This window comes from Sander vitreus, chromosome 1, assembly GCF_031162955.1.
Source record: "Sander vitreus isolate 19-12246 chromosome 1, sanVit1, whole genome shotgun sequence".
Classification (NCBI taxonomy): Eukaryota; Metazoa; Chordata; class Actinopteri; order Perciformes; family Percidae; genus Sander; species Sander vitreus.
This window is the reverse complement of record NC_135855.1, coordinates 31,096,677-31,122,719: the sequence shown is the minus strand read 5'-3', so window position 1 is coordinate 31,122,719 and position 26,043 is coordinate 31,096,677. Positions and strand designations below refer to the sequence as shown.

At 42.9% G+C, this 26,043-nt stretch overlaps 1 protein-coding gene across 1 annotated transcript in view; it reads left to right on the top strand.

Moving 5' to 3' along the window:
* The window catches only part of igdcc4 (immunoglobulin superfamily, DCC subclass, member 4), a 57,038-nt gene that overhangs the window by 17,582 nt on the left and 13,413 nt on the right, over positions 1–26,043 (top strand). Inside the window, exons 3-9 of the mRNA XM_078258031.1 lie at positions 10,833–10,971; positions 12,852–12,985; positions 17,739–17,873; positions 21,727–21,879; positions 22,491–22,901; positions 22,999–23,163; positions 24,500–24,637. Of these exons, the coding sequence (XP_078114157.1) occupies positions 10,833–10,971; positions 12,852–12,985; positions 17,739–17,873; positions 21,727–21,879; positions 22,491–22,901; positions 22,999–23,163; positions 24,500–24,637 (1,275 nt within the window). The remainder of the gene's footprint in view (positions 1–10,832; positions 10,972–12,851; positions 12,986–17,738; positions 17,874–21,726; positions 21,880–22,490; positions 22,902–22,998; positions 23,164–24,499; positions 24,638–26,043) is intronic.

Sequence of the window (26,043 nt, the reverse complement as noted above, 5' to 3'; positions counted from 1 at the left end):
AAGGAGGAATGGTGGGTGGAAATGAAAGAACTTAACAGGAAGATGAGGGTGTGAGGGATGAGAGGACTGTAGCTTTTTAATCGTCCCTCCAAGGAGGCCTCTTTCTTTCACACTTGTAAGTGGTAGTCTTTATTTAGTCATTAGCTTTGTGTAAAATGAGACAGTATCCTTTCTGGATGCCCCTGCTTTTGTCAGCTGTCACATGCCTATTTATGAGGACCTCTTGTTTAAGGGACAATAAGGAGTAAAGGAGGGGGATGGAGGATGAATGGTGAGAAGGCGGAAAAGGCTGAAGAGAGTTTGCAGTGGTGGTGAAAGGAAAGGCTTTAGAGACCATTAGGAATGACCTTCAGTTTGCGTGTGTGTATAGGCGCATGTACATGTATGTGTGTGTGTGTGTGTCTATTGAATTAAATCAGCGGCGAGAGACTTTGAGATAGATGTGACCAGTGTGCAGGAGGTTGAAGCCAAACTGCCTCAACATTGACATTGAGCGGGCATTCTCATTTCTTACTGCGTTTTCGAACAGCAGAAATGAGGCTGAAGAGAGAACGTAGCAGAGCTCACATCTGTGAAAACACATTACGAAACCCACTTGCTCCATTTTCCCAGTCGCAGTTTATGACGCATGTGGCTTTGTCTAATAGCATGTGAATGCATTGCAAAGGGAGAGACACAGTGAAAGACACCTGCTTCTTCTTTAGATACGGATAAACAGTATTTCAGTCTCTAGCTCACTCTTCTCTCGGCAAAATGCCAAAGGCAGCATGCAGTGTGCACATTACGTTTCCCAAACACATCCACGGGTAAATGATGATGCAGGGGGGAAAAGCAGCTTTTAATGTTAATTAGACCAATTAACCTTTCACATTATGAGACTGCTGAGGTGAATGTCAATATTTTCTAAATCCAACCAGCATTTGCAACCCATATCATAAAAGCGTGTTGCATTTTTGCTCTTCGTTTACAAAGGACATTGTAGACAAAAGTGTATTTTCTCTTTTATTTCAAGCTTAAGAAATTTATATTTTGCAAACATTTTTGGTGCACGCATGTTGGTGTATTTCTGCCTCTTTATTTTCAACTCACATGAGAGTCACACGATTTTAGTAAATTCAAATTTTGAGACAGTCTAATTTTAATGCATACAATCTTCATCAGTTGCAAAATGTACAACTCTATGCACCCCTGCCTTTAAAAAGATAAAAAGGGGACAAGGATAATCAATTTTCAAGATGAGAAATGATAATTCCTCATCTCACACTATTAGAAAAAATTCCAGGCTGAAACACTTTACTTAACAAAACGTACAGAATTACTGTAAATGACTTCCTTTTGGCAATGTTTCTGTTTTACAGGTTATTCCTAATGAATGCCAAAACTGACAGAATTGAGCACCTGTATGAAGCCAAAATGGGCAGTGTACTGTAAATAGGAAATAAAAATGTCATACCACACACATTTCCCAGTTGCCAAACAAATATCTGTTGAGGCCACGCTTCATTTGTTTTTTTCAGACTGTTAGTCGGCCTGAAAGCTGGGTAGCAAAGAGGTCACGAGTGGAATTATCTGCTTGCACAAGAGGAGGGGAAAAACACTGCAATCTGATAGCTGCGGGGCCAAAGAGTGGGGCATAGATAGAGGGACGGACGAAGACAGAGAAAGAGTCCAAAGTAAAGTTAAAGACAGGAGAGAAAGAGAGAGAGAAGTAATGAAAAAAAGACATAATGAGAGGGAGCAAAGAAAGATGAGATGGGGACTTCTTATGTAGTGCAAAAGCAGTGGCCACAAAGCTGCCTGAAAATGTTTTTTAAACATAGATAAACCTTGTTGCTAGGAAACAATTGGACCTATTTCTTGATAGGTCACCTTTTGCTTGAAGTGTTCCTCTAAAACAGTGGTTCCCAACCTTTTTTCCTTGGCGACCCCCCCTACTTATGTCTAAGAAAAGCTGAGCCCCCCCTTCGAAACCGAAGTTGAGGTAACTTTCGAGATAGAGCCTTACTTTCTTTTTTGATACAGAGGAGTTATCAGCACTTTTACATTTCTCCGCCATGTTTCATTCATAAAATAGTGATGCCGTGGCGGCAGGACAAACGAGGATGATAGCAGCTAGCAGCTGACCTGATGACAGCCAGGGTCCCAGGTTAAGAGGTCCCTAAGGTTTGGCCTACTAAGTAGCCTGCCTACAATTTTAAGCGAGAACTAAAATATATAGTTTTTATACAGACTTTTGTATACATTATATATTCTAGTGTATTATCATAATTTGTTTAACATGTGCAAATATTTTTTTTTTACCTCAACCTCAAACCAGATAAAGACTTGTGCACCCAATGTGATCTTTGCCATCCCCCTGAGGGGTCCCCGGACCCCAGGTTGGGAACCACTGCTCTAAAAAATGGTGCCAGGCAGTCTGTCATGGAATTTCATTGCGGGGGACATTCATAGAGTCCTGGGAAAATACTATTATGAGTATGCTTTGACAGAGTGGAGGTGGAAGCCCAGTCAGTCATCATTGTTCCATCACAGCATGGGCTAAGGGCCTTCTCCAAACACCGCCCACCGTTTGCATTAAAGTGTGCTCATGTGCACTCTCGCTGATCAGCTGTTGTTCACCACTCACATACAGACAGTATGTGATCCAGTAATGTAATCGCAAGCAGTCCATATACAGGCATCAAGGCCCACATTAGTGTAAACACTGAGGTACAATAGCTTGGCACAGATGCACTCAAGTTTATCACACACACACACACACACACACACACACGCACACACACAGTGGGTCTGGCACCTTGTCGGGCACTCTCTGGCACTGTTAACCCCAAATTCTGCTAGGGGCGTCTGCGCTGCATTCTGGCTGCGCGCCTCTGCCGGAACAATCACGGCCACTCAAGAGAATGCTTGTGATTCCACCAGCCACAACGCAGCGTATCCCAGAAGCGTCTCAGAAGCTGCTCTCTGCGCTGCTAAAATTACTTGCTAGGTCTATTTTCTTGCACAGGCTGGGCAGGCAGTACAACGGCTAGAGCATGTTCATTTTCAAAATAAACACCCTGTGCAGACTCCCGATCGTACATCACTTCACTATTTTAACAACTAAAACACAGCCACAAATCCTTGATCCATGATCTCTTCTGAACGTTCCCGGTGTGGTGTGACGCACGGCAGAGGACAGAACAAAACCACGGCGCAGCCAGAACGTGGTGCATCTTTGCCTGGTGGAATCCCCCTGTTCCAGGTGGTGTGATTACATGAGGGCATCATGCTATGTTAAATGTCAACTCCTCCTGCAAAGCTTGCTACACAACAATCACTGCAAGTATTTCTGAAATAAATTAAATGCTTTCTGCTACTATGGCCAGCCTCTGTGTACTCTTTGAGAAACTTTGTTCCTTCAGCGCAGTAGGAAAACACAGATGGCCAGTTTGTTGCCATGACTATCAGTTGGTGTGATAGGGGTTAGGGTAATCTTGGATATTTTGCCCTTTGTCTCCTCAAGCTTGGTTTAGAGGAAATCTTTTCCAAAGAAATGGGGTAGCTTGACCTCTTGAGGCAGCCATGTGATTGGCAGCAAGTTTGAAAACACCCAGAAATAGAAACACGTTTGGGACCACTGTCAGGCTGTGCACTCAGTCTGCCCTTCCATAGTTTTGTTTGTTTAAAGTCAGATGACATCCCACTGTGTCTCCACTCTTATGCAACTTTTTAGCCATGCTAGCAGGCGGCTATATGCATGTATGTTGGTCTGTTGGCTGGTGGGATGACCACCACTTCACTTTGGTCCTGACCGGAATATCTATTGACAACTATTGGAGGGATTGCCATAAACTGTTGTACCGCCATGGTGCCCTGAGGATGAGTCCTAATTACTTTGTTGGTCACCTGACATTTCACATATCCTACAACAGCAGGTAAAAGATCTCAGCATCTACTAAATGGATTGGCACACAACATTGTACAGATATTCATGATTCCCAGATGATCCTGACATTTCCTCGAGTGCCCCCATGAGGTTGAACATTTGTGCTTTTGAGTTTAATGTCTCAACAACTATTGGATGTATTTCCATGATATTTGGTTCAAACATTCATGTCCCCATCAGGATAAATTATAATATCCTTTAACTTTTCAACTGGTGCCATTGTCAGGTCAAAATTTCACTTTGTCCAATGTTTCGGTTGATGATATTCCCCTCAGCCTCAGCTGTACTTTTTGTTCATAGCTAATAAGCAAATGTTAGCATGCTAACCTGCTAAGATAGGATGGTGAATTTGAAAAACATGATACCTGCTAAAAATCTGCTTGTTAGCATTGTCAGTGGGAGCCTCTTAGGATACCAACATTAGCATTAAGCACATAACACCACTGTGCCTAACTATAGTCTCACATACTGCTACACTCATGAATATTTCATGGCTCATTTACATGACTTGGTCCAAACTAGAGTGACACAAAATAAAGAGCATCCAGAACTTTTGCCAATAGAAACACTTTAAGAATCAGATCAGTTGGATTCAGCGCAGCAGAGTTTGTTATGAAAATGGAAATTGGCCATAAGTCATTTCACCATATGAGTGAACTCAAAAACAGCTATCACTCAAATACTAAGCAACTTGTCCGACAGATCAAGCTTGAGCAGTAAAGGACTGGAAGAAACTGACAATCTTGCTGATACAAAATGTCTGTGGTATAAAGTGTGGTGAGTAGTGTCACCTGATGTAAAATGTAAATAGAGTAATAGAAATTGGGATCTTTGACAGCAAATTACATGTTACCTCTAAGTAAGACCTACTCTTTTGTAAAGAAGCTGTGTAAATAGTTCACACAGTATCTCTGCTACCATTAGCTCTTTGAAATGCATGAATCAGCTTTGTCCTTCCTGCAAGGTATATTTCTGTATGTAACAATGCTGGATAACATGCTTTCATTCTGTACGAATCTGGCCTGAATTGGTTCAGCGATTAGCTTCACATGGAGAAAATGTGTTACAGAACAGGGTCAAGAAACCATGAAGAATGACTGATTACAAACTGGTTTTGTTTTTAGATGCATTTATTTATTCAGATGCCTCGCTTTGTTTTGGTACATTTTACTGAACACGAAAATGATGTGATATAATGAAATAATGTTGGTTTTGTGCCATTACTACATAAATAGGTGACTGTGTTTTCTAGTTTTTTTTAGAATTTGGAGTCTTCTTCTGTTGCCTTCCTGCTTTCTTCTTGCCTTTGGTTGCCTTCTCTGTCTTCTTTCTCTGCTCTCTCCTTTAATCCACCCCCCACTTTCTACTCTTAAGAGCTACAGGCAAAGTGGCTGGGACAGCCAACCTGTTTTGTTCTCTTCTCCAACAGCCTGTTGGGGTCAGAGGTTAGAGGCCCTGAGACAATGCTCACTGCTACCCCCTGGTGTTCAGTATTATCTACAGTTGGAAGCTTTCCGTGCATGTGAATGTGTGCTGTGGAAATTGCAGCCCTGCCAAGACTCGACCTGGAAGGAGAAATAATCCAGCCAAGCCTGATTAAATCAAAAAAATGCTCCTTATCATGACATTCAATGCTATTGAAATGGTCTCAACAAGTCTTTAATTAAATTACAAAATTAAAAATGGTACCTTTAAAATCCCTAAAATGGCCTGAATACAATAATCAGGACATATATGGATATATGGACAGATTCTGAACAGATTTACTCCCAATAATTTGATATTATTATATAACAAAAACTGTGAATTGGATCATTGTTTCATTGTGTTTTATTAAGGCTTGAACTAGGGCTGCAACTAATAATTATTTTAATAATCGATTAATCTGTCGATTATTTTTTCGATTAATCGATGAATCGGATAAAAAAACAAAAAACAAAAAAGCATTAATTTACATCAACTCAATACATAGTTACATACATACTTGTTGTCTAAGTTAATAGTTGTGTAAAGGTAAGTAACCCAAAGAGCAGATACAGACAACACACACACACACACACACACACACACACACACATACACACGTTCACTTGAAGCTTATTCATTAGCTTACGTTCCTCACTTCAAAACGCAACAAAAGTAGGATTCTGTAGTGACTTTACCCTGCTGTTGAACTCCCTTCCTCCTCATCAAGGACTCATGTTTACGTTTATGTGCTGAATCATCACCGTGGTGCGCCTGTGCCATGCCATGTCGCTTGTGCTTATCTTGCAATTAACACATTTTCGATTTATTTAGTGTGAAATGCTCCCACACCTTGGATGACTTAGGTCATACTGATTTCTCTGCCTCCGCCATGTGTTTCAGAACAACGTTACGGGTCTCTCCGGTCTCTCTCTGTATTTCCACCCAGTCTCAAGGCAGTTTGTGTAAATGCCACGTTATTTTTAATCTATTGTGTTTCGTATAGGCTTCGCCCTCTAAGAGCTATCGCTATTGGGTTTATCCCTTCGCGCATGCACAGTCGTGAAGATTTTCTTTCGCACCCTGTGCCCTGCACGGGCCTCTCTTACGTCCGCAGATACTGTATTACAGTGGCGCGACCAGAGATCTGCTCCCATTTTTCTTCAGCGACAAGCAGTTTTTGAAGACTTCGAAGAACAGTGGTGTCCACCGTGTACCGACCACCGACCGGCTACATCCTGCCACTGGCCCACTGGCACCCTGCTGGCCACCGACAGTTCTGTGGTCGCTTACCACCGGAGGAACTGAAGCAGCAGACGATGGCAGCCGAGCGGACAGTCGAGTAAGGTAAGGATTCCGCCTGCGGCGGCACCCAGACAGCCAGGAATGGGACCCCTTTGGCGGGCACGAGTCCGCTGACTCGATCCCCCAAAGACGGTTCCCTTGCCAGCTCTCCCTCCTCCCCGTTGGGAGGAGTGAAGCTCGTAACGGCGGAGGATTACGAGTCCCGTTACGGCGACTGTCTCCGTCCCAGGAGAGGAGCACCACACCGGCGGCTTTCTCCTCTTTCTCTCCTCCACAGCGGGTGGGCTCCCTGCCCACCGCTAGGTTCTTGTTCTTGACCTGTGTCAAATGCCGAGTAGCATTCCCCTAACCAGGGAAATGGACGGCGGCCCCGTCACGGCGGCAGAGCCTGGCCTCCATCCCGCTTCTGACGGCCCCCTTCTTCGGCCGACGGAAGCCCACACCGCCATCTCCCCGAAACCAGGTCCATGCTCACTCACTGACCGCGCGTACCAGTGTACCGCCTAGGTGGCCGCCGCGCTGAACAATACCGTTTTTTGCTAGCATGACCGCTAGCTCTGCTGTATCCACCATGACTACTAGGCTTGTCTGTTCCCCGCTGAGGCTGTAGGTTGTGGAGGGGATGCGGTAACACACCTCCTAGAGAGCGGCACTTCGGCCACAACAGCGGCACCGAGGTGTCGGCTCAAGGAGACGGAGCCCCGCGGGCTGCGGTCTGCGCCTCTCCAAGCCTCGGCTCCGGCACCACCTACGGCGGCGCTGACATGAGGCTCAGCGGGCAGCACCCACCTCGCCGTTCCACTAACGGCGGCGACGGTGACGGGGCACCGGGAACGCGTGTCTCACTCCAGCTGGAGTTGGAAACATAACGCCATTTTTTAAGGGCACACAGTTCCCTTAAAAGCAGATTTTCCCTCTCAGTTTGCCTTGTCCCCCCTGGGCATCTTGCAGCCGCTAGACCCCACGTTTCACCTCACACACTCGCAGACAGGCTCGTCACCACGGCCACAGGCAGTATGCGGTTGGAGCCAGCCACACTGTGTCAGAATTGTTAGGCATACACACACCCACTCAGAGTGCGTGTTTATAGCCTACTCGGTTTTTCTCCACCTCCCAACTGATTACTCGGAATGGTGAAAGTGTTGAGAGAACGGGTCATGAGAATGCCTCACACACACAGACCAGAGACTGTTTATTACTATTATACAGTCTGTGAGACAGGCTCGCCGCCACGTCACATGCCATATGCGGTTGGAGCCAGCCACACTGTCAGAATTGATATGCTTACACACACACACTCAGAGTGCGTGTTTATAGCCTACTCGGCTGATTACTCGGTATGTTGAGAGTGTTGAGAAAACGGCTTGTGAGAATCGAACTACCGCCTTTTCATAGCGGCGGGGGGGGGGGGGGGGGGCGCAATACTCACTGCTGTGTAACAGCCGACATAAAGGCATGTGCGTGCCACTCTCTCGGTCAATCACACACGGGCAATCAACACACAACTATACGCCTCAACTCGCCAGCTTTTCTCTTACCGGCGTGGTGAAAGCTATAATGCTATCTCGAGTTCAGATAACGGCTCTGACGCCTTGCACACATGTGGTGCCGTAGGCGGAGCCCGGTCACTCCCACACTGTGTAAACAACGGGAGCAAGCGCCCACTCAGTATGTGCGTGCTACACAGTCACTCATCCCCCGGCCGTCTGGCGGGACAGGGAGAGCTCTGACTCGATGACTGCCCCGCCATGCGTTCTCTGAATACACAGCATAGCGGCGCGCTCTCTGTTGCTATGGCAACAGACAACACATGGATGTGTGCGCTCAGAGCGGGGTGCAGTGTGGGAAAGCTTGCCACCCAGGAATGCATGGCTGTCAAGCTTATCACAGAAGACTATACGCCCCAGTTTACCAGCACCCATCCCGGCTATTGGATAACTCTGCCCGGCTATTGGAGATAACCAGGAGCCCCCAGCTGTGGGCCCACAGTCATCTGTTGACCCTCAAAGCAGTTTACATCCTCGGGGTTATTTGAACCGGGCGGCAGACCTAATGTCGAGGGGAGGGCCCTCTCACAAAGAGTGGAAATTGAATTCCACTATTGTTCAGAAGCTGTGGAGCAGGTTCGGGAAAACGGAGGTGGATCTGTTCGCCTCACAAGAGAACACAGTGCGCACTGTAGTTTTTCCTCGAGCACACGGGACAATCCACCCCTTCGCGTCAGCGCCTTCTCCCACCAACCCTGGCCCAGAACCCTCCTATACGCTTTCCCCCCGGTCCCTCTGATCCCTCGCCTCCTAGAACGCATCCAGGAGGAGAATCTATCATTCTAGCGGCACCGGAGCGCACAAGTACATCCTGGTTTCCAACTCTGGTTTAGCTGCTAGATTCCCCTGGCAACTACCGTGGCATGAGGATGCTCTGTCACAACTGAGCGGGAACACTTGCAGAGACTAGGCTTGCCCCCTGCGATGGTAAGCACTATTCAGAGCGCAAGACCCCCCTCTACTACGGCGTGTTACGCAGGGCATTGGTCTGCTTTCCAGCGCTGGTGCACGGAGAAGGGTGCAGAGCCCACGTAGTGTCCTCTGCCCCTAGTGTTAACTACCTCCAAACATTAGTGGATAATGATTTGGCTCCGTCTACGGTTAAAGCCTACGTAGCGGCCATTTCATCCTGCCACGACGGCTACGGAGAGAGAGGTTTGTCTCTGGCACAAGCCCCTCTCAGGATGCTGTCACTAAAAACAGCGCTCCTCCTTCGTATTGACGTCGGCTAAGAGGGTGTGTGATTTATGCACTCTCCTCTCCATTAGAGGGGTGCAACTCTTTCGGAGCAGCGTCTGTCTCGTTGACTGTGTGAAGCTATTACCCACGCCTGTAGCGCGGAGGGAGTGGAACCCCCCCCCTCAGAACATTCAAGCCCACTCCGCGAGAGCGCTACCAGCGTCCACGGCCCCCTCAGCGGCGTGACGGTGGCCGACGTTTGTGCAGCGGCCTCCTGGACATCCCCGTGCCCGTTCATCCGTTTCTATCTGCACGGTGCGTCTGAGTCCCCCGTGACTCTCGCAGTTTTATCCGCACTTGACGGCGGATGATCCGCTGTAAATTTTTGTCACCATAAAACATTTTCACAATCCACATGACATGGGCCTCACGATCAGTAGGCCTAATCATGATGATGACAGGGTTTTTCTCATCAAAATAATGTTTTTATTCATTAAACCTTGTTCAGTGGAAATAGGAAGATTAATTAGTTTACGTTCTGCTTGTGGACCTTGTGTCGCAGGTGGCGTTGACAACGTCAGCTTCGCCCTTAACCCAATAGCGATAGCTCTTATAGGGCGAAGCCTATACGAAATAGAACGATAGTTACGTATTGTAACTCCAGATTCTATGAGTATAGGCGCAGCCCTCTAAGATTCGGGCCACCTTGCTTCACCAACATTGGCTGAAGAAAAATGCTGATGTTGGGAGCAGATCTCTGGTCGCGCCACTGTAATATACAGTATCTGCGGACATAAGTGATGCCCGTGCGGGGCACAGGGCACGAAAGAAAATCTTCACGACTGTGCATGCGCGAAGGGATAAACCCAATAGCGATAGCTCTTAGAGGGCTGCGCTCAACTCAATTTATTTTTTTATCTTCGCGACTGAGTGGCATATTGATACAACGAATCGATAATCAAATTTGTCGCCAACTTTTAATCAAATTTTATCGATTGTATCGATTTGTTGTTGCAGCCCTAGCTTGAACCCACAATTAGTGTATAGAACCCTTTCCCCCTGTGACCACATTAGTTGCGCAGCCCATTTAATGTAGTGTGTGTGTGTGTGTGTGTGTGTGTGTTCTAATGTTGTCCATGTGGACTCTGATGGAAATGGAGCTGTCGACCAACTGTGGACCGAGCCTTCAAGATAATTGCACACGTCAGTCACATGATGTGTGACCTACATCAAATAAACTGTGTCCTAGAGGTAGACGACATGACACACACATTTCAGATCATTAGGAATAGGTCATTTCCACTAGCAGTAGTTTAGATATGGGCCACTTTTAGTGTCTGTCCTCTGGGAAATCACCAAGTCTGCTTTGATAGATACCCCTCTGACCTTTATCACCTCTATACGCCCAGGTCTGAAGTTCCTTCAGGAGCCATCGCCCCAAACGGTACACGCTGGGGGAGCTGCTCGCTTCAAATGCCAGATTGAGGGAGTACCCACACCTGTTATTACCTGGGAAAAGGACACAGTGGCTGTTCCTGAGGAAACAAGGTGACCCTTTTATGTGTCGTTGTTGTTGTTGAGCTTTACCTCACTCCATCTTCTCTTCTGTCTTTTCATTTTCTCACAATGAATGATTTATGTGATTCCTCAGGTTTGTTTCAGGATTTCTGCCATTTCAACCCAATTATTTTGAGTGCATATTCTTTGAGTTATTGTTCTTTTTTACCTGATACTTTTCTCTGTATGTGTTCCGTCATTAATATCGTAGTATTGATCATTGATTGGTCATAATATCAAGTCATTTATTGACTGACATATAACAAGTCAATATTATATGACAAGTCATATAATACATGATTTTCTAGTTTAATGACTCCCTATTAAAGTAAACTAAACCATAGTTTAGTGAAATACTTAATCTGGGAAACACACACAGGCTAAGTGTGAATTTTATGCAAGCTGACCTCATTGAATATGATGTGAAGATGAATGTACTGCATAACTCAAGCTGGCAGTGGCCATTTAGGTTTAAAATTAAATTTATAGTGCGTAGTTTCTGCTGCTCCCATTGTTTATCAAGCTTAATTTAGCATATATATATATATGCTTTTTACTGGAATACATTGCTTTAGATATTCAAGGTGAAAAGTGGAAAGTTTTTTTTTAAATAATGTCCTTTCATCTCTCACTGCTACATTGATGTCAATGGAAGTACGAACTTGTCACTCACTCATAAAAGGCCTGTAGTAGTCCCTTTTTGGAAACTTTTTCCTTCAGTAATAAAGTAAATTAATTCAGAATTACCTGTTCCCTTCCTGTAAAATTAAGTAGTTACTTGATTACGTTCCACTTTTTCAGTTTTCTTTTATATGTCTGCTGCCGCATCCTCGACGGATCTCTCTCTCCCTCTGTCAAGAATAGTCTTATTTATGGGGCCACTTAACGATTTTGACATTTGGCTCCTGCGCCTTGGAATTTGTTTCCAGCCTTATTGCACAGGACTAAGTGCTAATGGCCGCTGTAGCCCAGCATGACCTGCAAACATTATGAGGTCTTATTGGTGGGATGTAGTTCTCCGACCTGAGTCGCTGTTAATGGCCTCTCTCAAAGATGAGCCAAGGGATGGCTGATACATAACTGGCATTTTCTTTCTCTGTTCTCTCTTGTTCTAATGTGCCTTTTTCTCTCTTTTGACCCTCCTGCCATCTCTTTGTCTTTGTTATTATCACCTTTACATCTCTAATTCTGTGTTTTCTTATTCTTAGTTTTTCCCATCCACTGCTCTTTATTCTTTACTCTCTCTTTTTCCTCACCTCCTCTCCACTCCCTCCCCCTTCCTCCCTTCTGAACAGGCTACCACTGTTCACATTTTGGTGGGATTAATAGGCTGTGATAAAGACCATAAGTGGTTGTGCTATGGCATTACATTGCCAGGGACCTGGGGGCCTGGAGTAATATGCCTGGAACATGACCTCCTTAAGAGAGGAAGAAGTAGAGAAATGTAGGATTAAAGTAGAAATAGTAAATGCCAACAGCACAAATAAACATGGTACCCAAAAAGATAATGTAATCATTATTTTTATATAGTGCTTTTTGGGATATTATATGCTTTTATGAAGCTCGAGAGCTCGCCTTCGTCCAGAAATCAACTTTCATCTTTACTGTATATACCTGTATTTAAGTCACGTTTTGAGTTGCATGACTTGTAATTGCAACCCCTCCTTGTTGTGGTTGCACACAATAGCCCCTCTCCTGAATAAAGAAGGATGGAGTCCAGTGAGGACTCAGCAGGATCCCCACAGGCTTGATCAGCTGAAGGTTTCATGCTGCAGGGCACACAGCCGTTTATTTGTTTTTCTCTGTGTAATTTGTCTTCTTACTCTTTCTTCCTCTGTCACCCATACTCTGTTATGCCCTGTGTACAACAGGTTCATTTCCCTTCTTAACGGGGTACTCCAGATTCTGGAGGTGACCAAGGAGGATGAGGGTGCCTACCGCTGTGTCGCATCCAACTCTGCCAGGAAGGACATCAGTCATGAAGCCAGGCTCACTGTCACCACAGGTGAGGTCTGTTGCAGTGTGTAGTGTTTGAATAAGCAGCCAGGCCCCGCTGGGAGCTGCAAGGCCAATCTCAAAAAATGTAATGTGAGTGTCAGGACTAGATGCTTGAACTTGAGCTTAGGTCTCTCTTGTGCTAATAAAATGGCTCTCTCTGACCATGTATTGTGTGTAACAATTGTGTGTATTGTGTATTTGAAACCGCAGTGGCTAATCTAATCCAAATCAAAAATATATTGTTTTTGGCTAATATTTTGCAGGTTGAACTAGAAAAACTGTTTTGCATAACAGATGTGGAATTGCATTATTTGGACTATGATAATAAAAGGTTGCTATAATACTAAAAATCCCCTCACAACATTTTTTTTAAAGACAAACTTCTCTGCTTTGAACAATAATTCGTTTCTGATTCAAGTTTCTACATCACACTTGTTAAAGTTGGATTTTGAACAATGATTGTCTTCCAAACTTAACACGCCTTAAACTGAAATTTAAATTGAGCACAACTTTGTCTCTTCAGCTGATGAAGGGAAAACTAATGTCAAACTCTGCTCATACATTATTCTGCACAATGATGGTCAAACATTTAACTAAAACATTCAAGTAAAGTAAGCAATAAACAATAAGCAAAACACATTTGTTCTAGTGGAGGTGGCATTATAATAGATTGTATTATTATAGAATAGATTGGTTGTGTTCGCTTTGGTTTAGGCTTTGCCTTCTAAGAGCTGTTGTTATTGGGTTTATCCCTCACGCATGCACAGTTGTGAAGATTTCTTTCGCGCCCTTGTGCCCTGCACGGGCCTCTCTTACGTTCACAGTTACTGTATATAACAGCTGCATGAACAGCTGAGTTCTGCTCCCATTTTTACGTCAGTGATACAAGCAGTAAACTTTGTGAAGAAAAAGGGGTTTTCTGAAGTCCCGCAGCTGGAGTAAGGCCTGGCATCTATCCTGCGTTCAAAAGCCACATTTTTCAGCAGCAGGGAAGCCCACACTGCTGTCTCCCCGGGACCAGGTCTATACTCGCCTCACGAACCGCTCGCACCAGTGTGCCGCTTAGGTGGCTGAGGCTCAAAACCAGCCCCCTCGGGGCGTCTGGGCACACTCCATAAGAGCCTTATCCTCATCCACAGCCCACTTCAGAGGGATGACAGTGGCTGACATCTGCACAGCGGCATCTTGGGCATATCCGTTCCCTTTCATCTATTTCTATCTGCAAGGTGTGTCTGAGTCCTCCATGACTCATTCGGTCTTATCCATGCTAGACAGCAGATGATGCGCTGTTGTCTGGCATTTAATATTGAATGTGAACTGGATCAAATTTGCATGGTTGCCAAACGCGCACCTAAAATCCCATCATCACAGATTAGTAGGCTGCAAAAGGGCCAAGTATGATATGTTAACGTCCTATCGTTCTATCAGCAGTGCCCCACTGTCCTAGTACGCATCTCATTTATGAAGTTATGAACTGGTGTATGTTATCAGCTTGTGGCACTACATCAGCTTTGCCCATAACCATAATACCAACAGCTCCTAGAGGGCGAAGTCTATACAAAATACTTTGTAGAACGATAGTCACTAACATTACAAGAAAATGCTGATTGTTGGGAGCAGAACTCAGGTTACACTGCTGTTATATACAGTAACTGCAGAGGTAAGAGAGGCCAGTGCATGGGCACAATGGGCTATGCCTATACTCATAGAATTTGGAGTTACAATAGGTAACTGTCATTCTTGTTGATAACACATTTGTGAGTGTTATATTCCAGGGATGCAGTAACTTCAGCTGTAAGAATAGAATAGCTGATGCTGCAAACATTGATGCTGTCAGTGAATGGGGAACGTACAATATCGAGACCAATCTCTCTATTCATTCCCTTATAATACAACCAGAAAGGGGGGATAGAATGGGTTTAATGTAATCAAAGAATTGCATTAATAGAGCCACATATAATCACTTGAGCACCTTGGTCTTTGATGTGTATTATGATGTGGCTTAGGGACCTGGGAATGTGAGAATAGAATATTTCAATATTTAACTGTTTCCATTAGAAAACCTATTATTTTTTATTAACAATTAGGAAAGCATCAGAGCCATATTGCTTGTCTGAAAAGATGTCTGAGTCTCAGGTCCTACAGAGGCCACCCTGCTAATTGTTCCCTTAACCAAAACAAAACAATGTGAAGTTTAGTCAGTTATGTAACTGCCTTTTTATTATGACTTAAGCCTACTAAAACTTCAGAGACCTTTACCATTTGTCCTTTATGCAATATTATGTATATAAATCCCCCTCTCATTTCTCATTAAAAGCATTTCTATTATGCAAAGCACTTTAAGCTGCTGTTGTTTTGTATTAACTGCAAGTGTTGTGGTTTTACTGTCCTTCAGACTTCATGTGCTGCAACAGATACAGATATCAAGAAAACAGTATTGAGGCATAGTTTTTATACTGTGCACTTTGATTTCAGTGACTGGCAGTGACTAAATATTATATGAGCATAACACATCTCAAGTTATGCAAATCAAATACAAACGTTATTGAAGTCATAGCTGCTGTGAGGAAAAACATGTATATATGTATTAGGAATCACTTCATCACCAATCATCTTAAACTGTATCACTGATCAATGTTTACAACCCACAGTGAATAGACTATGAAGGCATGCTCTACATAAGCTGTTTTCTGCTATTTACTATGATCAAAATTACTACACATGCTGACTCCACAGGCAAGAAGAAATCAAATCCTCAAAATGTCATGTACGCTATTTCAGAACAACATGACAACAAACAAAGGATGAATGCTACATTGTGGTGTAATTCTGCTCCAATCAATGAAACGCAATGCTGCAAACAAAGTCATGTCTTTCAGTATACTGTTTCTAAAGTATTTTACTAATTTGACATCAGTGTTCTCCCTTTTCTCTTTGATCAATCTCCCAGGGTGACTGTTACCTACAAGGACTTTCATTAGTGGATGACATAGTGCAGTGAATCAGTGAATGGTATTGTGAGGTGTGCTTTCACCATTAGGCAGCCCGGATTAAAGCCAATGTTTTGTATTATCTGCCTCTGTAGCTAGAGATCAGTCAACTGTAATTGGCTGCTCTGTGGGAACCATTGTGTCCTTTTCAAGTCACAGCCTTTCTGTCCTTTACGAGAAAGGCAAAAAGAAAGAGGGAGACAGACCGATAGATAGATGAGGCCAAAAGAAGTGAGTCATAAACAGCATTTTGACTTTAAAAAGTTTGCATCCCATCTTTACAACCATCTTAAATTACTTTTTATCATGCTTCTCGTATCGTCATTTGAGTACAAAAAATATAATCTAGGGTAAAGAATCCTCTCTTTGTTGCACAACGGATGCTCTACTCTTCTGATTGCCAAGGACATTTTTGGAAATTAGTTTTTTAATGGATTTTCGCACCTGTATTGGCAAGGAAGCTGGTAGTGGTCTTGCTGCTGTCGTGAAACCCTATGAGGAAACTACTTAAGGCTCTATTGTGAGCCATTACAGATGTCAGGTCTTTCACTTCACTCGCTTGCACTTCACAGATCTATAAATAGGACACCTCAACACCCATAGCAAAGCTTTGATGGCTTAATGTTGAGGTGCTCAAATCCACGTACCCCAGCTGCCTCAACCTCCAGGTTGTAATTTCTTCCATTTCTTCTTTTCTTTACCTAGTTTTCTACATGCTTTACGCTGCACCCACACCCATCATAACCAAGACCCTTATGAAGGAGCACCCTGCAGTGCAGTCCTTGCAAAGGCGGACTGACCCACTTAAAGCCTTATGCATAAGCAAGGATTGCTTTATGTAATCTAAATGATTAATTTATAATGTTTACAGAATGCCAGGCTTCTCTCTGGAGGTCATTAGCATTATGTGCTGCTGCTGAGTCTGCCTAGACTGAGCAGAATTGCAGGGAAGTAAGGCCCTCTCACATTAGCGGACTGATACACACTTAAGAGTGTCTGGTCCCTTTAACCCATTAACAATATGATTTGCATAACAACCTTAGTTACTGAAGGGCAGAGATGTGCCTCAGTTCCATAATTGAGGCCATTCTTTTAACTGAGGTAATGGTTTAGCTTTTTTCTCATACAAAGATTCTTTCTTTCACATCATCTCCTCTCAGTCAGTCCTTTGGTTTAGGGTTCATTACAGGTTTTGTACAGTATGTCTACAGTCTGTTGTGTCAGATGTATACTGCTACCTGTAATAATATGTGCTATAAGGGCTTCCATCCTGTTTCCCAGCAAACTTGTACATCAGAACCTTTAATCAAGACTTTCCTCTCAGTATCCATATTCACCATCCACTAAGAATTGATTAAGCCTCAAGCAGATACCAATCAGCCAACTATAGGGGATCTTTTTTATTATATAATCAAGTGACTTAGAAAAGAAAGGAAAGGAACTGTATCTTCAGTGTTTTGTTGAGAAGACAAGGGCCTGGAAGCTTTTCGGCTCACCCTTACTGGAGTTTCTACATGCTGGGGTTAAACAGTAATTGGTGAGAGATGTTATGCACTTTTGCCCAATAATCAGACGAAATTGCATTCATAGGTGAAGAATGAAGTATTTGAATTGCTGAAAAAACTGTAGATGTGGTCAGCGATTCAGAAGTCGGGACCAGGCTGTAACATCTCAAATTCAGTCAGTGGATTCAAACAGGCAACGTTCAAGCTACAATCACAAACATATCTAATATGTATTGGTTATATTTATTGGTTGTTTTTGTCATAGGCTCAACAGAAGCCCTGAACAGAGTTGCGATTGTTGCACCACCTCAGAATGCAATAGTCGTGCTCGGCCGTCCAGCTGTGATGGAGTGTATGGCACAAGGCCAGCCGAAGCCACTGGTGTCCTGGAGCAGACAAGGTAACACTTGCAAATGCTCTTCGTGGTTCTCATCCTGTTTGTTTTTCTTTTTGTCTGTCACAGACTGTGTCTCGTTCTCTAAATAGCTGTCTCTCACACACCAAGAACAAACATTAAAGGGGTGGTTCAGAATTTTGGACATAGTACCAAGTTAGCCAGTGTATTATTTATCAATGGAGACAGTTTTCAACACTTTTCATCCAGTCCTTCCAGTCCAGAGTTCGCTGGTGCTAGGCTAGCGCAAGTCAACAGTATCTGCTAGCCTGCCATTAAAAGCAGTCTTACACACTCCACAGTGCACCCGAGACAAATAAATTATAACGCAAGACTATCGATGTAAATGTCTGTTGATAGAATAATGTTAGAATTAAAACTACCCTTGCTTCGCATTGCAATAGTTATACTTTGTTCCCTGTAGTTGGTAGCATAGGCTACAGCAGCGGCGGAGTGATATTACCTAGGCTACCGAGAAAGCCGGTTTACATGACAATACTGCAAGTTTATTTACCTGCCGCTGTGAGCTGCAACTAATTCCACTCTGCCAGGCTATAAATCACATAACGTTACCGGTACATGAAAGCACACGGGATAGCAATTTGCACGTAAACTGTCTGAGCTTACATGATGCTTCTGTCAGCAATTACCTAAAGTTAGCGGTTAGCCCAGCCAGGTATCTACCAAGAGTGTAGCTATACCGTTAGCTAACGTTGTCACTCTCCACAATGCATTGAACAGTAACGTTCCACTAACGTTGTCAGTCTCAATCTATCAGTAGCAGCTAGGCTAACGTTATGAAAGGGGCTAGCTTTATTAGCTAGAGTAGCCTACCGAAAGTTATTACCTGTTCATCAGTAGCTGTTGGTGCATCTAGAAAGACGGATGGAACCGCATTCGTTGTCAGTGACTTGTGGTCCTTTAGATTGCGGGGTTTTTCAAAGTCGTCTGGTCTAAAATGATCACTACACATTTGCCAGTTGAGTAGGGTCTCCGCCGGTATCTTGATGTCCAAGCCAGCAGGACTACTAGGTTTCTCGACTGGTGTGCGCTTCTCTGTTTACTTTATGGCGCAGTACTACTAACCGGAGCTAAGTAAAATTCCGCCGCTGCTGAGAAACTAGTCCCTCAAAATGTAATGTAATCATTGAGATGCAAGGGTAGTTTTCTTTCTAACATTATTCTATCAGACATTTACATCGATAGTCTGGCGTTTATTTATTTGCCTCGGGTGTACTGTGGAGTGTGTAAGACTGCTTTTAATGGCAGGCTAGCAGATACTGTTGACTTGCGCTAGCCTAGCACCAGCGAACTCTGCAACTGGAAGGACTGGATGAAAAGTGTTGAAAATTGTTTCCACTGATAAATAACACACTGGCTAACTTGGAAATGAGGTCCTATGTCCAAAATTCTGAACCACCCCTTTAACACATAGGGCTGGGCAATAGGGAGAAAATCAGATATCACGGTCCGTGTACGTTTTGATAGTTTGTTTTTTCGTTTGAACCACAAAACAAAATAACGAGAAACCACCTGTTTTTCGTTTGTCGTTTCAAACCAAAAACAAAGAAACGGTAAAAAAAGAGCCGTTCTACCGTTTTTGGTTTCTGAATCCAAAAGCGAAAAACGACTAAACCAAATTCAAATAACGGTCCGATTTTGTTTTGTTTTTATTCCTTTTTTCATTTCTCCGTTTGAATATCTACATTAAAAGAAAGACATGTTGGCCAAGTGACCCAGAAGTAATAGTAAATATAGCCTATAAAAATAAAAGCCAAGCTTTTAGAACGATTAGCAGTGTTAGAATCAGGTTAAAACAGAAGGGCTTGCAGGTTTAACTCTGGGCTGGGGGTGAATGATGATGATGATAACTAGGTTGCAAATAAAATCAAAATGAAAAAAAAAAAACAAATGAAATGAACAACAATAAATACATCTGTATCAGTAATCTTGATTTAAAACAGTTACCAAAGACACAATACAGTCAGTCATTTAAATACTGCCACCTGCTGGTAGAAAGGGGGAACAGTTTGGTCCATTACAGTGGAAACCACATTAAATATTAATTTAATTATATAATATAGTGCTAACAGTAACAACTCTGCACACACAATAAGTTCTTAGGTTAACTATTACCAACTGTATTGAACCAAACAATGCGCTCATTAAGCGTGACTGGTGATGTGTACGTGGATAGGCACGATATTAAATCACTGTAATAAACTACTGTTGCTAACATATTTCTTTCGGTCCAGGTTTATATAAGCCTATTTATTGATTGATTTTTTTTCTTCTAACGTTACTCTGGTATAACGTTAGTGCTGCATATTATGACCGTTCTAAAAGGTTGGCTTTTATTTTTATAGGCTATATTTACTATAACTTCCGGGTCACTTGGCCAACCTGTCTTTCTTTTAATGTAGATATTCAAACGAAGAAATGAAAAAAGGAATTTCAAAAAACCAAAATCGGACCGTTATTTGAATTTGGTTTAGTCGTTTTTCGTTTTTGGATTCAGAAACCAAAAACGGGAGAACGGCTCTTTTTTTTTAACCGTTTCTTTGTTTTTGGTTTGAAACGACAAACGAAAAACAGGTGGTTTCTCGTTATTTTGTTTTGTAGTTCAAACGAAAAAACAAACTATCAAAACGTACACGGAACTATCACGATATTCTTGACCAAATACCTCGATATCGATATTGCGGCGATGTTCTAGGGTTGACAATTGGTGCTTTAACAAAATATCTTCACACTTAGATTTTAGATAAATACTCATCAGTAATGTGGACATAATGTCTAAGTGGGGAAAAGGCAAATAATAGAACAGTCTGGTAGGTTCAGAAAATGACATCACTTTACTCTAATGCAGCCTTTAAAACCAGTAAAAGACAACACTTATGTCATATCACGATATTCAAAATCTAAGGCGATAGCAAGTCTCATATCACGATATCGATATAATATTGATATATTGCCCAGCCCTATTAACATGTCAGGATAAGATTTGCGTACCTGTGGCTATAAAGTTGTTGTTTTACTGATGATAGCTGTCTCCTCTCAACTAGTCCTCCCTTGTTTTTATTGTGTGTGAGTTATTTGTTACATAAGATGATATGTGACTTTGATTTACACCTCCGTAGCGTTGACACACACACACACACACACACACATGCACACACACACACACACACACACACACACACACACACACACACACACACACACACACACACACACACACACACACACATATACACACACTTGTAGTCCTGGTGGGAATGATGTCATGTGAAGCTTTTGGAATTCCTTCATGCTGTGCTTTGGCAACATCTCTGCAATTTGTTTTGAGTCAAGTGTTGCATCTGAAATTCCTCCCCATTCACCATTAACATTTCACTTTACAGGGAATTCTGAAATTCAGAAAACTGCACTACACTACACTATTCAGGTCATGTGCAATGCAAAGTGGTAACTGGTGCTTTGTCACTACTTTCTTATTTATGTTGCATTGTGAGATAATTCATTATGTAGGTGATGATCATTTTCTTTAAAGCATCTAACAAAATGGCGGACAAACTAAATAGGGGTCTATTAAGTGAATAGTGAAGGATTTTACACAGCCTAGTAGTGTGCCAATGCAGACACCTCAGTGAACCCAGACTAAAAAGTCACAGAGCCACCTGTTGGTCAGCTTGTGGAATTACAGGTCATATGCTCTGAAGTGCTGCCTTTAGTGCTGTTTCTCAGGCAACTGAAAGCCTGAGAAATGATCTCCACTTTTCTCAAGGCCAATCTCTTCATCTGTATTATCTAAGACTGTCCTGTTTTTTTTTGTTTTGTTGCTTTTGTCTTTGATCAGATGGAAAGCCTATTTCCACTGATGTGGTCGTCCTTGCAACAAACCTGGTGATTAGAGACACAAGGCGTCACCATGCCGGCGTTTATGTCTGCCGGGCCAACAAGCCCATGACCAGAGAATTTGTTGATGCTACTGCTGAGCTGCATGTGCCTGGTAGGATATGTTTGTACGGTATATAATGACAAATTAGATATTATAGACAGAGTAGGGTTGGGCAATATACTATATCGATATGTGAGGCTAGATATTGTCTTACATTTGGGATATTGTCACAAGTGATGTATTTTTTGGGTTTTAAAGGCTACATGACAGTAAAGTAATGTAATTTTCTGAACTTACCACACTGTTCTACCTGTTCTGTTGTTTGCCTTTACCCACAGAGTCATATCCATGGTACTGGTGATTATTTATCAAAAATCTTATTGTGTAAATATTTTGTGAATGCACCTACAACCCTACAATATTGCCGCAATATTGATATTGGGATTTTTTTCCATATTGCCCAGCTCTATCTGAGAGCTGTTTTAGCTAAGACTAGTCTCTGTCACCAGCTTCCCCTTAAGTCACCAAATAATTGAAGGTCTGATAGTGTTGGAAAAGAACAAATAGAATAATTCTACTGCTTTTTAACACTTATTCCTATCTATGTAGTCCCCTAACTTTATCAAAGTCCAATTTACAATCTCCAGTGTCCATTTAATTGTATAGTTCAAATATAATCAGTGTCCCCTTTATGTCAGAGCTTTGTTTCCTACTTCCAACAGCCCCTCCAGTGATTCTCCAGCCCCCAGAGACAGCGTCCCTCTCCCGGGGAAACACAGCCAGGTTTGTGTGCAACAGCTCTGGGGAGCCTCCTCCAGTGTTACACTGGCTAAAGGATGGTCATCCCATCAAGACATTCAGACGGGTAAAGACCCAAAGCCCTGGAGTCCTGCTCATCAACCAGTTGGCGTTGGAGGATGCGGGCTACTACCAGTGCATAGCAGACAACGGGCTAGGCACGGCATGTGCCACTGCCAAGCTGACAGTCATTGTGAGGGAAGGTCTGCCCAGCTCTCCTCGCCACCTGTCTGCCACGCCCTACTCCAGCACATCTGCCCTGCTCATCTGGGAGAAACCCGAGTATAACTCGGACCAAATCATCGGCTACTCTGTGCATTGCCAGCGCGCCGCAGGTTTGTCTCTGTTCATAAGCGTGTGAAGCCGTGCAGCATATGTGTCCACATTTTCTTTAAAAAATGTATTTGATTTGAATATTGTCATCTGTTTCAGGTTCAGATAATGTGGAGTACCAGTTTGCAATGAACAACGACACCACAGAGTATCATGTCAAAGAGCTTCTCCCCCATACTGCCTACACATTCTTTGTGGTGGCTTACTCTCCCATGGGTGCCAGTCCGCCATCCCTGCCTGTTACGGTAGAAATGCTGGAGGACGGTGAGTAATCAAACTAATACACATGTAAAATAAGGCCAGCCTTGAATGCTTCACAGACTCACAGATCATAGCATGCCATCCGTTCATGAAGTTTAGTTTATGTAGTTATTAGGGCTGTCAAACGATACATTTTTTTAAATCGTGATTAATCGCTGAATTTCTATAGTTAATCGCGATTAATCGCATATTTTATCACATGATTAAAATTCTATTATTTTGCATTTCGTAATTGTTTTTAAGTACATATTAACAATGGAAAGCAATTATTACCAGTGTATCTTGATTGGGAATCAAATGAATGCAAAGAAAGTTCTTTACTTTAAGAATTGTATTTGTTATTATTTATTTACTGTAAACAAAAGAAAAATGTGAATCTGTCATTATTGCACAATTCCTCCAAGTACCTAACTAAAAAACTAAAAATCCCTATCCTTACCAGAGTCAATATAGTGTGCAGTAACTCCTAAATAATTTTGATTACTCACTGACGTCCAGTGATCAGCGGTTAATGAGACAGCGTTTGCACTCTGCAGCAGTTCCAGTGTGGCTGCTTTCTCCGTGTCGTACAGGCTGTGTATGGTGAAACTACTGTCCCCCTCGACTGCAATGAGACGGGTCAGAACATGCCAACCGTAGTACGTCTTTAAGACCCGAGTCCTCTACGATGCTGACAGGTCTGCAGTTAGTTGCCACCCGTTTCGCAAGAGCTGTAGTAATTTTTTTGGATTTGGTTTCATCCACAGGTCGGCAAGTAGCACTCTCCAAAATACTGCTTTGCCTGAGTGGGTAGCATGCTAGTGGGTAGCATCAACCTGAGTCACGTTAATTAGCTCGTAGGTGGTAGCTCAAGCTTGACGTGCTTCAGTGATATTTTAATTCGGCTTTACACAATGTGCATATGACTTTCGACTTGTCTACTGAGCCATCCGGGAGTTTTGGAAAATAAAAAGCGCCATTCAGAACTGTGTTGCTGCTGTCTTTCTCCATCATGCCTGCAGCCTGCAGCAGCAGGAAGTATCGCAGCTTAATGATAAGTAACGGTGCGGCTAGGGTCAAAATTAATTAATGCGATTAAAAAAAAAAAGACGCATTATGATCGGCCCTTAATCGCATCGCGATTAACGCGTTAATGCTGACAGCCCTAGTAGTTATTTAAAAGTGTATTAGTAGCTCACTGTAGACTCAGCTGAACATTTTTTTTAAAGGTTCACTAAGTATAGATTAGTTATAGACAAAGTGTGTTTTACAGCCGCCCAGTAACTATGCAGATCTATAGGAAATGCCATGAATGTGTATCATCAAACAGTTCAGCATATTCTTTTATTCCCTCCTGCAGTGCCAAGTGCACCTCCTCAGCTGTCTATAGCCAGCACCTCCCCCTCAGACATCAGGCTGATGTGGCATCCATTGTCCTCCCAGAACAGCCGAGGAGCTGTTACCCGCTATCGAATTGAGTACAGCACTCTGGATCAGGGTGAGTAAGGCTGCGTTCACATACAGTCAGACGGTCGTCAGGCTTCCCAAACCCGCTCAAAATGTTGAGACGGATTCAACTTTTGGAGAAACGCAACCCAACGTCACCTTGAGTGTAACCACGTTCAGACTTGTCGGTCCATTTTAAGGCGGTGTGAGAGTCTTGTATAGCAAACAGGAAACATCACTATCTCTATCACTACCACAAGAACGTTTTAAAAAACTATGAGGGTAAAAAACAAAACACAAGCACTAAACTGCCCAGGAGTTTTCAAGTGCTGTCGAAAATGTCGAGATCTATAAACGATCTCACTGAAAACAATAATTGTGAAATATAAAGTCTACTTGTGCTACATTGGGGGCTTAAAGAAAATAACATGACGTCAGACAAATTGGCCATTTCAGTGAAACTTTCATTGCGCACAACTCTGCGGTAAATCCTGGGTCATTTTTTTTGGTCTACGCGCGCCCTAACCCCTGCTGGACTACAAGTTGACCTTAACTGACAGTAAAAGCAACATTTACAATTTACTATATACTAATCCAAAGTATTTATCATGTCACAATAACCACTGTGAGGGAATTGTGTGTTTTGGATGTTATTATCATACTGTCAGTGATGTGTCGTTGTTTTTGTTCTTATATCCCCGGCTATCTGGAACTCTGTGCTTGCCCGGTTGCCTGGAAGTACAGCCGCAGGTATACAAAAACATATTTTTAGTTTCATAAAAAAAAAAAAAATTCACGAATATTACTACAGACATTCCTGCTCTTACGTCACAATCTCTGTTGTTGCTATTTAGAAGCCGGCGAGCCTCAGTGGTCGAATGCAGGGGCCATAAAACGGTTTCATTTCCTTTAAATTCTTAACAATAAAAGTCCCTGCTTATTTTGTTATTTAAAAGCTTTTATTATGAAGCAGCAAAAGCAGGGAATGTTGGGTCTTCATCAGCAGTAACTTAACACAACTCCTATAAGCGAACATGAAACGTAAAATAAAGCAGATATAGAAACTGAACTTCAAACAACAGACATTCAGTTAGAAGCTTCAAAAGTACTGAGAGCTGAACACACAGAGACTTTAAAACATCTTTCTCTCCTGCACAGTTCCCAGCGACCTGTGGTAGACATCCTTATTTTGGCACACATACAGACTGTTGACAGTGCTTTTTCATTAGTCATCGCACATTTCTAATGTATGATTTATGTGAGAGTAACAAGCCTGCCTATATGCAAACGGAAAGGATGTACGTGGTTATTCGCATATAGAGCGGGGAAGTGAGATCCGATCACAAGTGGTCACTTAGGGCGCATTTGGAGACACATTCTTTTGCCAGGTGTGAACACACATACTTTGAGCTGTCCACTTGATCACTCAGGACGGATTTTAAAACCAGGGGGAAACTC